Source organism: Cyprinodon variegatus, unplaced genomic scaffold (genome assembly GCF_000732505.1).
Source record: "Cyprinodon variegatus isolate N-32 unplaced genomic scaffold, C_variegatus-1.0 Scaffold37, whole genome shotgun sequence".
NCBI lineage: Eukaryota > Metazoa > Chordata > Actinopteri > Cyprinodontiformes > Cyprinodontidae > Cyprinodon > Cyprinodon variegatus.
Window position 1 is genome coordinate 1,127,607 of NW_015150490.1, and position 15,843 is coordinate 1,143,449.

A 15,843-nucleotide genomic window follows, 5' to 3' on the forward strand; every position below is an offset into this window, starting at 1 on the left:
TATCTATCTATCTATCTATCTATCTATCTATCTATCTATCTATCTATCTATCTATCTATCTTAGCTGCTCTATATTCTCATATATTTTGCAAAAGTGTTTCTTTCTACTCATACAGGTTTTGTCTTTTTACATCCTGAAGCTATAGTGGGATCTTACAGTATGTTGTAGACTTCCAAAAAGCAGTGCATAATTGAAGAGTAGGGAAAAGATAATTGGTGTTTAGGAAATGTTTTTAATAGAGAATAAATGTTGTTTAATAATTGTTTAAACCCCACACCCACAGACTTTTTTTTATTATTATTGGCAGACCCCACCTTTCACTGTTTTGGAGCTGAAACGTTTTAGTGGTGTCTATGAAAACACTGCCTAATTCCGACATTTTATCTTATCAAAGTATCACAGACTCAGTCAGGTTACATAGAAAACACAACTGAAAGGATTTTTTTTAATCTGTTAGATTGTAGTTCTGGGTGTGTGTTCATTGTCGTGCTGAAGGGTTGGAAGTGTTCTCTTCTCTCATGTTAGTATTGTCTAGATTTCTGCCCACATCCCCCTGTAATTAGCTCCATTCTTCTATCCTTCTAACATCTCTAAATAGTTTCTGTTTCCTAGCTTAAGAAAAGTTTGTCCACATTATACTGCCATCACAGTGGGAATAGGATGGTTTGAATCAGTTTGCTGCAACCAGAACAGAACTTATTCTTCTCTGTTTTCTACTTCATGGATCATTGACATCTGGTAGGCCCCCTATGCATTTGTAGACTAGGAAATTTCTTCGCTGATGCAATGGTGCGAAAAATCCCTATAAAACCCACCTGATACTGAAGTAACCTGCCACACCGGACTGTATTTATACCGCAACACATGCCAGATTTTAACATGATGGTGGGCCGTTTAAACACGACACCAATAGCAAAGCAGACCCTACTTTGAATTACTATGTTAATAACTGTATATAGTTCATAAGACGGTTGGTAAAAAATACACTCATATAATATGTTTAAAACCGCAACAAAGATCTTAAAAGAATGATGTATTTGAGTATTTTATTTTTTACACTACGACTTGGAATTATGGGTAATCCAGACCGTAGATTAAAACCATAACCGTTACATACAATATGTTAGCGACAATGGATACCAAAATGAGGTACTTAAGCGGAATCCAGAAAAGAAAAAGAAAAGAAGAGCTGCTGGAAGAACGGAAAAAACTTCCCAAAATGAAAATGTTCTTTCAAAGAACCAAAGAAGGAGAGAAGGACGTTGCTACTACAGTGAATGAAGATTGTGACCAGGAGATGAATGGAGAGAGCGTGGGTGAGGAGGGGGGCTATGAAACTCCTAACTATGTGAGGTGGTGTTTTGTTAATGCGAGTGAGAGCGTGCAGACAGTACAATAATTTGTGCATCATATGCGGATTACAACTACTGCGATTGCACAGGCACAACAAGAGAGAGCGGGGGGTGTGTATGTATGGGGGACGTTCCAGGTCGGTTGTCTGCGGCAGCTGAGGGGGTATCTTCTTGGTCGATTTATGGAACTGTCGCCATATCCTGAACCTTTATGGGGCCCACCCAGATACTGTTTCTTAAGGGCCTATTGTTGTGTCGTTGCGCCATTGTTTATGGGACTGCTGTCAGTAAGTGAACACTTATTTTTGGTTCTAATGAAACATTCTGACCTTAATTTTTTTTTTTTTTTTTTTTAATAGATAGAATAGAATTTAATAGAATAGATTTTTTTTATAGATTTTTTTTTAATAGGTTGTGGATTGGATCTTATTTGCTTCTACCCTGAATGGATTTGTCGATTTCATGCAATTCCAGAGAAAAAGACCTTCTGGATATTACTGGGTAAATTCCTTAGGGGTTATGTTTCCCAGGAACCAAGCACCAAGAGCTGTCTTAAGACTGCAAATGAAAGTGAAAGACAGGCTCATATTTAAATCTGAGTTTTTGGTGCTAGATGTGGAGAAAGCCTATAAACAACAGCAGCTGTAAAGGAAATTATCAACCAAGACTCCATCAATTTTTCGAGATAAAGTGTTTATTGTTAATTTCTTAAATTATTGCAGAGAATCAATTTAACAGGGTCAGTTTTGGTGTTGATGTTGATCCAGCATTAGAAGTAGAACAAACCATCAACATATGTGTAAAGGTCTTTGCATCAATTGGATTAGTTCATATTTTTATATATTGCAGTGTTAAATATAACTGTATTTTATTGAGTTTCTGACCAATAGTTTTCAAAGCAAAAAAGGCTAAATGTGAATTGTATTTCTACAGCACATGCCTTAACATAAAAATTCAAATTCAGAGCCCAGGAGTAAAACCAGCATCAGGTATTTGGTGTGGGTTAAAAATATCATGGCAGAAAATAAGCAGAAGAAATAAAAGGAAACATGGAAAAAAACAAAAAAAAAAACCCAACAACAAAAAAACGGTTTTCAATAGTGATGCATACTGCATACACAGTAAGACTTCATGGGAACATCACAATGAGTAAACTTTTCCAAATGTTTTCATTTCGCACAGGCCAGCAGGAGAAGAGCTGCAATGTTTTCCCTAAAGATCTGCGTGTAGAAGTGGGCTCCAGTGTTGAGTTGGTGTGTCAAACATCATGTTTAAATAATGGCAATATCTTCTGGACACTGAACAATGAGAAAATCAGTGACAGCCTGTCAAAAACTCTTAATTCAACCCATACTGTCTTATCGCTGAGAAACTTCAATCAATCACAAGCAACGGTGCAGTGCCACACTTCATTTATGGATCAGATCTTAGGTGGTGTCACCGTTAGAACATATTGTAAGATAAAATCCTCCACTTGATTAATATGGTGTCACCCCTGCAGTGAGATTACTACCTTTCCCTTTCTTCTCCTCCTTACAGCAAAGCCTAAAAACATATCATGCCTCTTTGATTATTATAGTAGCTTTTTGAGTGAAATGGATGGTACGCCAGAACGCTTCACGTGTACATGGGAGCATGAGATGAAATCTTCACAAACAATAAACTACACAGTAAAGTAAGCTTTGCATTCTCTTCATTTTAAATGTATGACTATGTTTGAAATGTTACATTATTGATTTTTCAAACATGTAATTCTTTTAGCATTAGTCCCTTGAAAGAAAAATGCAACTCACAAGTAGCAAAATGCACAATCGAAGATGGCAGAGTCTCCACCTTGTTCTTCGAGCGTGAACTAACAATTAATGTCAGCGCAAAAACCGCTGCTTGGGAGGTGGACTCGGAAAACTACACATTTATAACCGAAAACATAGGTAAGTAACATAAATAAAACTTTACAAAAATATACATCTTCATATCCTAAGTAGGTTTTTGTGCTTTATTGATGTTTCAATGATTTTTGAATGTTTCCTCAGTTAAAATCCATCCTCCGACAGGGATAGTGACGATGCCCTCGTCAGATCATTTGTTGGTTGAATGGAATACAGTACTCGGTAATCGGATATGCGAAGTTAAATACTACAAGGTAGGACAACTGGGAAAGGAAAGCAAACATTTCAATACAGTGATATGAAAAATATACTTAGAAGAAATACTTTTTCGTAAAGAAAGACCTATGAGGAAAGTTTTTTTTTTTTTAATAATTAAAAACTATATTCAATGTTCGGCGTTATATCTTGATAAGGGCTGTAGTATTATATTTTAGATTTTTTTTTTTGCACTAAAAGCCTAAATTCATCAATGCCTAGATATTATAGCAGGTCTTCAGTTGATTGGAGGCCACATAGGCAAACAAAAATAAACATATTTAGGATAAGTTACAAAAATAGATTTTTTTTTTTTTTTTTTTTTTACCTCTGAGGACATTTAAAGTACATTTATGTTTTTGAAGGTTTTTTTTTTTTCTTAACTACTTTTAACACTGGGGTAATAATGTGGTGAGAACAATTGGCCAAGTTGCTGTTAGTAATATAAGGGTGTTACCAAAATATGTCGAAAAAACCCAGCAAAATGCAAAATAAATAATGCAACAATGGTTAAATAATAAACCAAATGTTCTACTTTCTATTAAAGTAACATTTGTCATAAATAATAAACTAACATCAACACTAATAAATGCAGCCATGCATAGATACACTAGATTCTCTAAACTTTTTTTTTTCTGTTTACGTTGTACAAGAATTGTATGAAAAATTTCAGAAAACAGTAAAAGTTATAAATCTTTGTAATATTTAAAAATAACAGTTCATTTCAATGGGTCTGTCAAAAAGTATTCTATACCCTGAAAGAAGTAGCTGTTGCCAATATGAATGATAAATAAAATCTGTGATATTTGCCGCACTTTAAATAAAAATAAGACTAAAAATTTTTCTATCATCAATTTATATATATATATATATATATATATAGATAGATAGATAGATAGATAGATATGTTTGGTTGTGGGAAAGCAGGTGTTTTTTTCAGTAAAAGCAAAACTGCAAGTCAGTGTTCACTGTTTTAAAGTTATGGATCAAAAGTGGCAATAATCAAAGAACCAAATGTCGTGGTTTTCATGGTCTCATGGTCATCATGAGCAGGATCAAAATTGCATTTAGTCTGACATGGTGGTATGCAGCGGTGTTCTGACCACTGATGGTTTAATTCACATTCTGCATGATGTGCATCTGCAGCAGACGATCAAACACAGTTATGTTTCATACATTATTATTTTTATTATTATTATATATATTTTTTTATTTTATTTATTCACAAAACTACAGTGTCAAGCTGGCCTCGATTTGTGGAGTCCTGACAAAACAATCCTTAGACCAGGGCATAAAGATCCAAGACTGGTCTTAAGACCACCATCCCTGGTTTTGACAGGTGTAACCAAATAGAAATGCGTTATTATTTGGCTTCTACATACAGTAGGTGTCAAGTGTTTTGGTAATAAAATTTTTGTTTTAAGAGAGTTAACCCAAAGCAAATGATTCATGAAACCTTGCCAAACTGCAGAAAAATCGATAAACTGTAATTACTTTTCCCTTAGAACCAGCATATCTACTTCAAAAGCCATCTCTTTTATGTTGAACAGGGTTTTTTGTCCATATTTATCATTTATAATATAAAAATAAGTTTATGGAATTAATTTAGTTTTAATTGAAAAAATTCTTTATAAAAGTTTATGTTTTGGCTGATTTAGACCGTTTGTTGTTTGTTCCAGACTTCAGAATCTAATGCTCAAGCTTCAAAGGTAAGAAATGTTTAGTATTTTTAGTATGTCTATAAAAATTCTGCATCTAGGGTTTTATGTGCAATCTTTAAGCTTTTAAAGATGATCTCAGGTTGTTGTGTTTGTTGTCAAATGAATACAGAGTTTATTAATATACATCTAATATTTGTTGCAGCTGTAGGCTCCTAAGATTGTTCTCACTAATTTACTTTTTTTATGTTGCAGTATTTGAGCATTAAAGAATTGAAATCCAGTGCCATCATCAAAGAGATGGAGTCCTGCAATAATTATAGCATTTTAGTCCGATGTGCAAAAGAGAACGCCACTTGGAGTGACTGGAGCCACGAAAGAACTGTCCTGACTAAACTTAACAGTAAGAGAAATATGTAGATTAAGTTAACTTCAGTAAAGATCAATATCTTGTATGGTAATATCTATGGTAATGGTAAGCAAATGAAACAATTTGAGTAAGTTATTTCATACTTTTAGATCCCACATCATCCAGATTTATTCATGGTACAGATATGTAAAATAGCTTTGAAATTAATCAGTCTTTTATTGCAGTTACAGAAACGTACTGTAAAGGGAGAAATATAGAAAACTGCTATTACTGAAGATTGAAAAAAGGAATATTGCATTAAGAAGTAGTTGCCATTAACAAAATATATGGAGCCACACTTTTGTGCACCTCTATCATTCCCTGAAATAAAATCTTACTGAAGGCTTTCTTTACTTATTCTTAACTATTTCAGACTATTATTGTATTAAGAGTGACAAGACGAAAGTTGTTGTCCTGTTGCTAAGAAATTAAGTTCCATTACAAATACTCTATTAATCCCAAAAGCAAATTAAATATATATTTTTCATTGAGCTTTAGTCACCTGTTGTTGTAGGTGTGTTTTTGACCAAAGAATAATCCTGCCTAATCCACTCCTAGACCTCACTCCAACTGGGAATTTCTGTTAGTTCCTGTTAATTGCTGTTTCAAGATGCACTAGATCCAATCTAACTGAATTTGAGCTGTTTTACAAAGAAGAATGAGGGGGTAGTTAAAGATGCAAACTTAAGTTCATGTGTATTTCCAATAATTAGGATACAAAAGCTGATCTGCTTTTAAAATAGCTTCATGCATGCATTAATTTAGATTACAGCAGGAGCCAATGACATTCCTTGAATCCAGGGCAGCAGTAAAGGAAATAAGGGAAGAAAAAATGTTGCAGAAAATGGAGAAGATTGCACTGCTTTGTGAATTCATCCGTCCATCTTTAGGAGTGCAAAGTTGGTAGAGATACACCCACATAAACTTGTAGCTGTTGCAGTAAAGGATAATGAACAAAGTATAAGGTTTCCTTTCATTTCACAGTTATGCACCATTCGTTCAACTCTGTTGGTATATATTGTGAATTATAAATAACCTTCTGCCAGGTACAGTATATTAATAACTCATGTGTTTGTCTCCCATGCCCACATTATTCTGCACTAATTTGTCACAGGTTCAGACTTGACTGCAGAAATGCGTCACTTGTGAAGCCAATCCTACAAAGCTGAAAATTCATTTTATTGGTGCAACAAAGGGTTGGAAAGTCAACAAGTCTTCTTATATATCGACAGTTAACAGTTTTGGTCATACCCAGATAGTTGTTTTTTTTCCACAATGTGCTTGGATTAAACATTTTGAAAGAGGGATTTGCATTCCACGTTTGCATTCCACAACAGCTTCTTGGAAAGCCAACTCCTAACAGTGATCTAGGGGATGTTTACAGTCTCTTTACAGCTGTTGCTATGGCATCAAGATGGTTTTGGATTCAATTCAAGTCTCTTTCTCTTTCAACAGACTAAATCCAAAACAGAGAGTGTTTGTGTGTTTGACTGTTTGTTGCTGTGTGATCAAATTTAGATTTATTTTTTTCACCTGTTGTAGAGGCTCACATCAGGCCGCAACTCTGGAGGAAGGTGGTTGAACAGGGTAAACATGGAGAAAGAAAAGTTCATCTCATGTGGAAGGTAAAGAAAAAGTACAAATTCTATTGTCCAATTTCAAGAATTCAAGCCATAACTCCTGGATTGCTAATTAACTACATGCTTCCCTCTGACTCAGGCTATTCCCCCAACATGCAAAGAGGTGTTGAACTACACAATCAAAGTGATTTCCTACAACAACACGACAACCACTGGAAATTACACACAGACCACGTGTGGCAGCTCCTCTTGTGATGTTGATGTTGACAAACTCGAACACAGAATATATCTCACAATTTCCAGTAATGATGTAGTGCTTTCCGAGAGCTCGGTGTATGTCCCAGCTGTTGGAGAGAGTGAGTTTTACTGTTACATTTGAAATTTTAAATGAGTAACAACAATGTTTGTAACATTTCCTTAATCATTTGTCAATTCACTCTTTACCTCATCAGTGGGCCTTTCGCAAGTTGGCAATATCCAAGCAAAAAGCCAAGATGGTGTTATTCAGGTCAGCTGGGACAAGTCAGAGAATCCAGCCAGTAGTTACATGATAGACTGGACCTACGATGGAGTTCAGTACTACTGGAAGGAGAGCGCATATACAAATGCAACTCTGTTTGGTAGGTTAGAGTGATGTGTTAAATGGAGAATGGGCGAGTCATTAATCACATTAGTTATGATTTATTGATGGAATAAAGAGAGTAATGGACTCATTAGTGGAATTTCATGTTAAAAGCTGCTCTATAATGCATTTCCTTTGAAGATTCGATTACTTCGAGGTTTTTTCTAACAATTATGTTATGTCTTATGTTACCCACTGTACAACACATATTGATGTTAAGAAAATCTTGTATCAATATGGCTGATGTCATAAAGCTGTTGTTTTCATATTATTTCTGCTTTGGGTTTGACCTCTGGTTTTATCTCACTTAATTTTAGTTTTCTCTGCCTTAGTGGGGTGAGCAGGATTGAAATGTCACATAGAATAGCTTAAACCTGTTGCATCTGTTATTTGTCACTTAAGTGTTAATGTTTTTTTCTTATTTTTGTAGACCTGCTACCTTCAAAGCCATACAATATCACAGTTACGCCTCTCTTTAATGACAGCACAGGCCGAGGCATGCAAGCCAATTTGATCTGCTCCAGTGTGAGAGGTAAACACTGATTTATTTATTTTTTTACTAATATACAAGATTATAGTCGTAATCTGTTCCACTGAGAAGTTTACATGCTCTCCTCATCAGAGTGACTTGCATTTATTTTGGCCTAAATGAGAGATATAAGTTGTAATGACCACACAATATAAAAATAAAATTACTTTTTAAACTAACCAACAGAAAAACAATTGATTGTGGATTTTTTTTATAATGGTCTAAATGATGCATTCAAGCACGAATATTTACATACACCCACTTAAAAGTATCAGTTTGGAAGTTGTAAGGAAATCAGATTGTTTTATGGTCATTAAGAAGGTATGGTAAATTCTAGCTTTCAGATTTCACCATATTTTCCAACTAGAAAAGCAAGACTTGATTTTGATTCATTTGTCTTCAATATCAAATCTTTTCTTTTTTTTTTGTATAGTAGACTTTCTAGAAGAAACCAGTTTAATTTGTGTTTGTTTCTTGTTAGAAAGATCAGTTGAGTCAAAGTTTAAAATCTCTTTGGGTTGACCTAAGGTGAAGTTACAGAAATTAGAGATCACCCTCTGTCATCTCTTAATGAGCAAGTTGCACAACATACTGCTGCCAGTGAAACAAACACTCTGTCAAGACTCAGAACAGAGGTCCCAGTCTTCGGGGCAAGACAGACAGACATTAGAAAAGCGTTAAGTATATAAAAAAAAAAACTGAACTCTAGTACCTAGGGCGTCTATCATAGACATATCTGTAATAGAAAACACAGGTTAGTGACAGTGACAGGTAAGTGATAATCTGATGGAGGATGATATGAATGCGTTAGTCACTAACCTAGTTTCAGTTGTCCCAGAGGCTGCAGCCCCAGAAATTGGAGAACAATCAGGATTCTGAGGCCAGGTCAGAGAAAACGTTCAGATGGGAAAAGGCTGGCTTAGGGGTTTAGAGGCAGAACAGGTCAGGAGCAGGAATTTGGAAACACTAAGGTATGCTAATAATCCTCTCACCTCTGGCTCGAGTGAAAGAGATCATTAGGCCCTGATAACTGGATGCAAGTGCCTTAGATAGAGGCAGGAGCAGGTGGATCAGATGAGCAGTGATGAGAAACCGGGCAGAGTTAGACAGGTGAATGAAAAGAGTAATTACGCAAGCCATCAGCGCCAAGATCATGACACACTCAGCATGATGCAGCCACCATCTTGTTAGAAAATGAGTGCACTTCACTTAGGTTTGAAAGTCTTACATTAGCATGACTCCACCCAACAAATTTTCTAGATAGATAGCTCTATCTTTGACTCAGTTGAACCTAAACATACAGATTGCATTTAGCTTTTCATTGTGGGCAATCTAAAGCGTACCTTTAAATGAAAAAAAGGAAAAAACAACAGTCTAGAACAATTGCCAAAGAAGTTGTTGAGTTTGAGCATTGATACCTTGCATCTTCTCAGCTTGTGCAAAGGAACGTTTTTCGTAACATTAAAGGCCGGAAAAGTTAGGTGCAACCATTGTGCATGTAAACTTCTCAACAAAAATGTTTGTCACCACTCCAGTTGTGTAATCAAATGACTCCTACAGTTCCAGAGATCATTGCTGTTGAAGTTGTGGACACTCTAGATAAAAGTGCATATGTAAAGTGGAGCACAAAGTCACAGGATCCATGCAGCCATGTCGATACCTACGTGGTCTTTTGTGAATCACAGGGACGACCCTATCTCAGTAAGTTCACCTCATCAATGCTTAAGGTTTGCACAGTTTTTTCATACTAAAGTTACAACAATAACAGAATGTCTTTCCTGTAGATGTCACGTTGGATGGCAGTGCAGTTGGAGTCTGGTTGAAGGACCTAAAACCAAACACCCAGTACGCTGTCTTTGTTGAAGCCATAGGCTATAATGGGACAACAATGAGCAAAAGTAATATTTTTACAACAAATAGATTTGGTGAGTATAATCTCAGAGGCTGTTCAAGAGAAATAATACTAAGCCTTAAGGTAATACAACTATTTCTTTTGGAAAGATTAAAAAGTTGAAGTGTTTAACGGGGGCCATTTTTGTTAAAGAACCTTTTTTAAGAGTTGCAGAAACCTTTTTTGGCCAAGTCAGAAGACAGAGCTGTAACATCAACACCCTCTGCTTGTTAACCCATAATATGGTCATAAAAAAGTGGATCTGAATGACTCAGTCTGTACTTTTAGAGTTGAAATTGGTTTAAAAAGGTAATGAATAGATTAAGATATAACACCTAAAGTTGTGTATTATTTAGGTGATAAGATGACACTGTGTGCTGCCTGTGGCTCCTTCCTGAAAGCCTTGAAGGGAAATGTGCATACCAGCAATTTGACAGAGATTGACAAGACATTAATCACACAGTTATATCAGTAGTAATAGTTCACCTTCATCCTTCCTGTCTTTGCATGTCATGGCAGATACGATGGGTACAGATGATGCTACACTTGAAAGATAGTCTTGCAGTTCATTTTTATTTTCTCTTTTGGCTTTTATTTTAATGTGTTTTCCACTAAACAAAATACAGTTTTAATTTCCTCTGTTTGCTCATATTATTGTCTCTCCATCCATTGCGATTAATCAGCAGAAACCATTCCTGAAATAGTTTGTTCTTTATAATGTATTCCTTTCCAATAGCTCACTGCCTTTTGACATTTAAGGAAAAGTTGGCCTAAGGCTTTAATTAACGTAAATGTATATGAATAAATTTATTCAGTTTCGCATTTTCAATCATAAAATTACTGGTATTAAGTATTTTGAGCAAAACCTAAGAATTATAACAGAACATTGTTAAAGATAGAATACAGTGGTGCATTTATATAGTAGTAAAACAGTGGTTTGGAGAAGGATCCACTTTTTCATTAATGATCTGGATTTTTTTCTATAAAAGTTTAACTGTTTTTCCTCCTAGTGTTAGATGCTGTGTTGTTCTTCCTGTTGTTGGTTTGGTTTAATAAACACCCAGCTTGGGTAACCGCATGTTCAAGTGATTTCCTAGAAGGAACACTAGAGGAAGAAAAACATGCCGTCTAACACAGAAGAGAAAACAGAGTGGCAAAAACATTGCAATTCCATACGTGTCAAGAGTTTCTCAAGGATTTTCTCTAAACACAACATACCAGGGAATTTCAAACCCAACAACACACTCAGACAAAAATATCCCAAAGAAAACAGAAGAACCAAACCAAAGCTGAGTGGAGTTTTTTTATGTGATCCAGTGCAGCAAGGACAGCTCAGATTCCGGCATAAGCGAAACCAACTAAAACTACGGACGTATGGTACAGCCCAGAAGAGCCAGGAGCTCTGGCAAAGATTCAGCCGTACACTGGCATCTGGAATAAAAAGGAAACACCTTTTACTACCAAAATATTCAGATTTTGGACGGATAGGAGAAACAAAACTATATTGTTAAAAAAGAAAAGCATCACTAAAACAAGGGGAAGGATTGTGATTTCCCGGCGTCTCATCATCTAATATGAATTCTAGAAAAAGTATTGAAATGTTTCAAAATAAAACTGAAAGCATGTCTGATTGCCACTGATTCAAGCCTGTTTTGTAATTTCTTGTAAATGTTTTTCCCCCTGATACAAAACATGCCTGTTATTGTTTACAGATTCCAAGATTGTTACAACTGTTACCGTCTACGGAGGCATTTGTTTCTTTCTTGTACTGTGTCTTGGGCTAACCTGTGCCATTCAGTAAGTTTCGTTCTTTAATGTTTCTGATAATTTATTGTAACTTACAAAAATCAGTTTTGTATAATCAGTAAAAAGTGTTCCTTTAAAATAGCCTGTGTTTATATAGTGCTTTTTTAACTCAGAGGACTTGACCAAAGTGGTTTATACTACATTCAGTCATTCACACACTCACACACTGATGGTGGCAAGCTACATTGTAGCCACAGCTGCCCTGGGGCTCACTGACAGAGGTGAGGCTTCTGTACACTGGCGCGACTGGTCCCTCCTCCCATCAGTAGGCAATGCAGGTGTCTTGCCCAAGGACACAACAACAGTGAAAAGCAGAGCTTGAACCGACAACCTTCCGGTTGCAGGGCAAACTCCTGCATCCAACACCTCTGTCACCCTTAGCCACTCCGACACAAGCTAAAATTCTTTTTGCAGATTTTCTTGCTCAATATCAAACCCTTAATTTACGACCCCAATTCAGTTGTGACATTAATGGGCTGGAGCACTGAGTGACTGAAATTAAAGGTCTTAAAGGACAATCAACCATGTTTCCTTTTATAAAGAGTCATTACAAAAAATTAATGATTGTTCATTTTATTTTTAGATGGAAGAAATTTAAGGAGATGCCTGTGCCAAATCCTCGTCTCAGTTCTGTGGGGAAATGGGTATCACATGGTCATCAAAAGGTAAGGTCAATATAAATTTTGTCACAGCCCCATAGCAGATGTACAAATGAATATGTATGAATTCATAAAACATTACTGGTATCCTTTGTTGACAGCAAATGTTTTGAATTATTTAGTTAGTGTTTATGGTTACATGATAATCAAGCTGTAAAGATTCTAAAGGATTTTTCCAAATGAGATCTTGTCCATCAACAACAAACTAACATGGTTGATTGTTTATTTTTGTTTATTTTCAGTCACTCAGTGCTCCAGCCCATAAATGTCATCACTGAAATGTGGTTGTAAATTAAGGGTTTGATATCGAGCCTAAAAAGGTCTTCCTAACAAATTCCAGTTTGCGTCAGAGGGGCCAAGGTTTCCCACAAAAACAGATGGGTGCTTGTATTACCCAGCCTTTCCACACTCAACCTTATTATTATGTACGCATAGATCTTAAACCTGTCTTTAAACCTCAAACTGACACGTTTGTGAAAACATTTTCACATGCTGCAGGTCCTAAAAGGAAAAATTAAACTTCAAAGGAGTTGATTTATAAAGACCTACCGTGACTGAGCTCTTTCATGAGTCAGTTTGTACCATAAACTGCACCTTTGTGTTGAGATTGATTAGAATCTAGAAGAAAAAAAAGCAACATGTCTGAAAGCACAGGAAAATGTCTGTTGTCTTTAAAAGAAGGAAACAAAAACATTGCTATATTTGTACTAATACTTAAAGTTAAATATTTAATTATATATTTTGCTAATAGACAGGAAGTGTTGGACTAGTGGTTAGAGCAGTGCACTTGTGCTCTAAGAAGGTCCAAATGGTGGAAATTATTGTCAAATGATTGATTTTTCTCCTCAGTAGGTATTATTTAATCTTAATATGAAATTATCTGCGGTATCTTATAATTACGAACTCTATGAACTAGTCAGGATATTTTGCAAGAAACCCTGGATTTCTGGAGGTTTTCTACAGTTTTATTGACTGAAAAAACAAAAAGATAATTGATTGCAAAAAAAAAAAAAAATTGGACATTTCCAGGATAAATTCAATCAGGGTAAATATGAATGTTTTGCATGTTAAGTGCATCATTAGAGGCTGCATATTGGTCAAATTTAGTGTCTGGATAAGACCTGATGTTGTTTTTCCCTGTGCTTTAATGTCTACTTCAGACGGAGGGGTTCTTCCGGCCAGTCACAGATCAAATTGAAAACCAAGTCATCATGGATAAAACTCAGAGAGAGGCTGGGAAAGCTTTTACTCCAGTTTGTATTGGTGAAAAACCCTGGAATGGCAAACCAATGATCTGCAACTCATCGACTAATTCTATGCCAGAAAGTGAACATGCTGAGTGGTTCTATGAAAACTCAGAAACTCAGCTCCTACCTTCCCCTGAAGCATCAACGGTATGTTCTTTCTCACAGAGCAGCCCGTATCGTAGTCAGGACTCAGTGGAACCTTTCTTAGGTGCTGAAAAACCATCTAAGAGTGACATGGGCAAAAATCAAGAAAAGACAACATCAAAGCAATTATATGTCAGCTTGAACATGTTTGAACAAAGTGATGTTAGGTGAGTGTTTTGGAAACAGAAGAAAAATTTGAGTCAAGATGAGTCATTCAGCACAGATACCTTGGGTGACAGGAAAGATTGTTCATGTACCGTATTTCCTATAGTACAACTTAAAACTGTTTGCCCTGTTGATGAAAATTAAGTTCTCAGAACATGGTTCTTTAGCTGCATAGGTGTTGGTATCACCACTATCACTCACTGTTACAATATGTATCATACACTGTATTTTAAACAGCAAAGAGTATGTTGATAAGATTGTATTTTTAGAATATAGTGTGTCTTAAAAATGCATATACCTCTTTAAAAATGCCAGCTTTTGTAATATTAAAACAATTCAAGGAAATAATAAAAACAGAACAAAAAAGCTGCCATAATCTGTGTGCATGCATTAGCACCCAAACATAAATACATCTCTTGATTTAATTCCAAGTATTTTATCTATTTTAATAAAAGTCCTCCACTATTCCACATCTATTTAAGAATATTAGACTATTTAGATCTATGAGATTGGGAGAACTTCTCATTCACTGCCCTCTAGTGGTAGCTTCACAGATTTCCCCAAATAAACCTTCAAGAAATTCCTATTCTGTTGTTTCAGTGTTGCTAGCATCTTATTTGCAGCTCTTGCCATCTTATCTTATCTTTTTTGCATAAATGTCCTTGTTTTGTAATGCCTATGTTGTCTCGTATGATTGTTAACTATTATTACTTTATGTACTGAAATGTTTTTGTACCCTTGTTGTGGTTTATACCTGTTGACATTTGGATTCTTTTGAGCACTAAAATGAATGATAAACCAAATGCAGGAAAATTGAACTTTATGTCAGGTTAATCAGATTAACTGTGAATAATGTCAGATATGAACTCCAGAGAAGAATGCTGACATTAAATCCAAAGGTAGTAAAATGACACATTAGCTTAAGATGACTCATTTGCATAACCAGGTTATTGCAAAATGCTGAAGAGATTTCTTTTTTTATGTTACTAAAAGATCAGGGAGTATTGAATGTCTTAAGTCATTTTTTTTACAGGAATCCTGAGTTTTGCAGCTTTGTACACTTTGTGCTGTTTCTTTATTGTTATCATTGTTTGTTTTTTTGCATAAGAATAAGCCAGTACAATTAAATGTATTTTGTAACAAAGAAATGTGTAGGAAAAGAGCTTTCAAATGTAAAAGTGGTTTTGATCTGTATGTAATACATACATGTTGTCTAATGTAACAAAATATAATACACATTAATGTGACATTGAAATAAATACATTTCATTTTTCATATTTTTGCTGCCATTGTATATATTTTTTCTAACAAAGATCCTTCACATTTTAAAAAGCAAATTTGTACCGATAGATATTTTACAATATATTTATTTTCCAATTATGTTCTGTCATAATGACTAGTCATAATGACTAATACATTGAGCGGAATTGCAATGATAATTTCCTGAGGTCTATTTCAAAATAACCCACATGCAATACTGATGACTGAATTTCTTAAACTTCAGAACAAACACAATGAGGTTGCAATTATCTTTCTCACTGTGTGCTTATTTGTTTATTGTGTTTTGAACAAGTATTTATTTTTCAGATTTTAATTAAATGAATTCTTTTCTGTCCTTTTGGAAGATTGCAATTTT

At 35.2% G+C, this 15,843-nt stretch overlaps 1 protein-coding gene across 3 annotated transcripts in view; it reads left to right on the forward strand.

Annotated features, from left to right (window-relative positions):
• The window catches only part of LOC107080713 (interleukin-6 receptor subunit beta-like), a 15,916-nt gene extending 468 nt beyond the window's left edge, over positions 1 to 15,448 (forward strand). The window contains exons 1-16 of one of the 3 annotated variants that reach the window (XM_015368920.1): positions 1,503 to 1,640; positions 2,536 to 2,808; positions 2,893 to 3,028; positions 3,115 to 3,284; positions 3,387 to 3,496; positions 5,177 to 5,206; positions 5,411 to 5,558; positions 7,107 to 7,189; positions 7,284 to 7,500; positions 7,597 to 7,764; positions 8,197 to 8,298; positions 9,856 to 9,996; positions 10,080 to 10,220; positions 11,899 to 11,983; positions 12,576 to 12,657; positions 13,812 to 15,448. In XM_015368920.1, the coding sequence (XP_015224406.1) occupies positions 1,565 to 1,640; positions 2,536 to 2,808; positions 2,893 to 3,028; positions 3,115 to 3,284; positions 3,387 to 3,496; positions 5,177 to 5,206; positions 5,411 to 5,558; positions 7,107 to 7,189; positions 7,284 to 7,500; positions 7,597 to 7,764; positions 8,197 to 8,298; positions 9,856 to 9,996; positions 10,080 to 10,220; positions 11,899 to 11,983; positions 12,576 to 12,657; positions 13,812 to 14,213 (2,364 nt within the window). In that variant the 5' untranslated portion in view covers positions 1,503 to 1,564 and the 3' untranslated portion in view covers positions 14,214 to 15,448. Of the gene's footprint in view, positions 1 to 1,502; positions 1,641 to 2,535; positions 2,809 to 2,892; positions 3,029 to 3,114; positions 3,285 to 3,386; positions 3,497 to 5,176; positions 5,207 to 5,410; positions 5,559 to 7,106; positions 7,190 to 7,283; positions 7,501 to 7,596; positions 7,765 to 8,196; positions 8,299 to 9,855; positions 9,997 to 10,079; positions 10,221 to 11,898; positions 11,984 to 12,575; positions 12,658 to 13,811 lie in introns of those variants that run through there. The other 2 variants (XM_015368928.1, XM_015368934.1) reach the window with 2 other exon arrangements.
• The last annotated feature ends 395 nt before the right edge of the window (positions 15,449 to 15,843 follow it).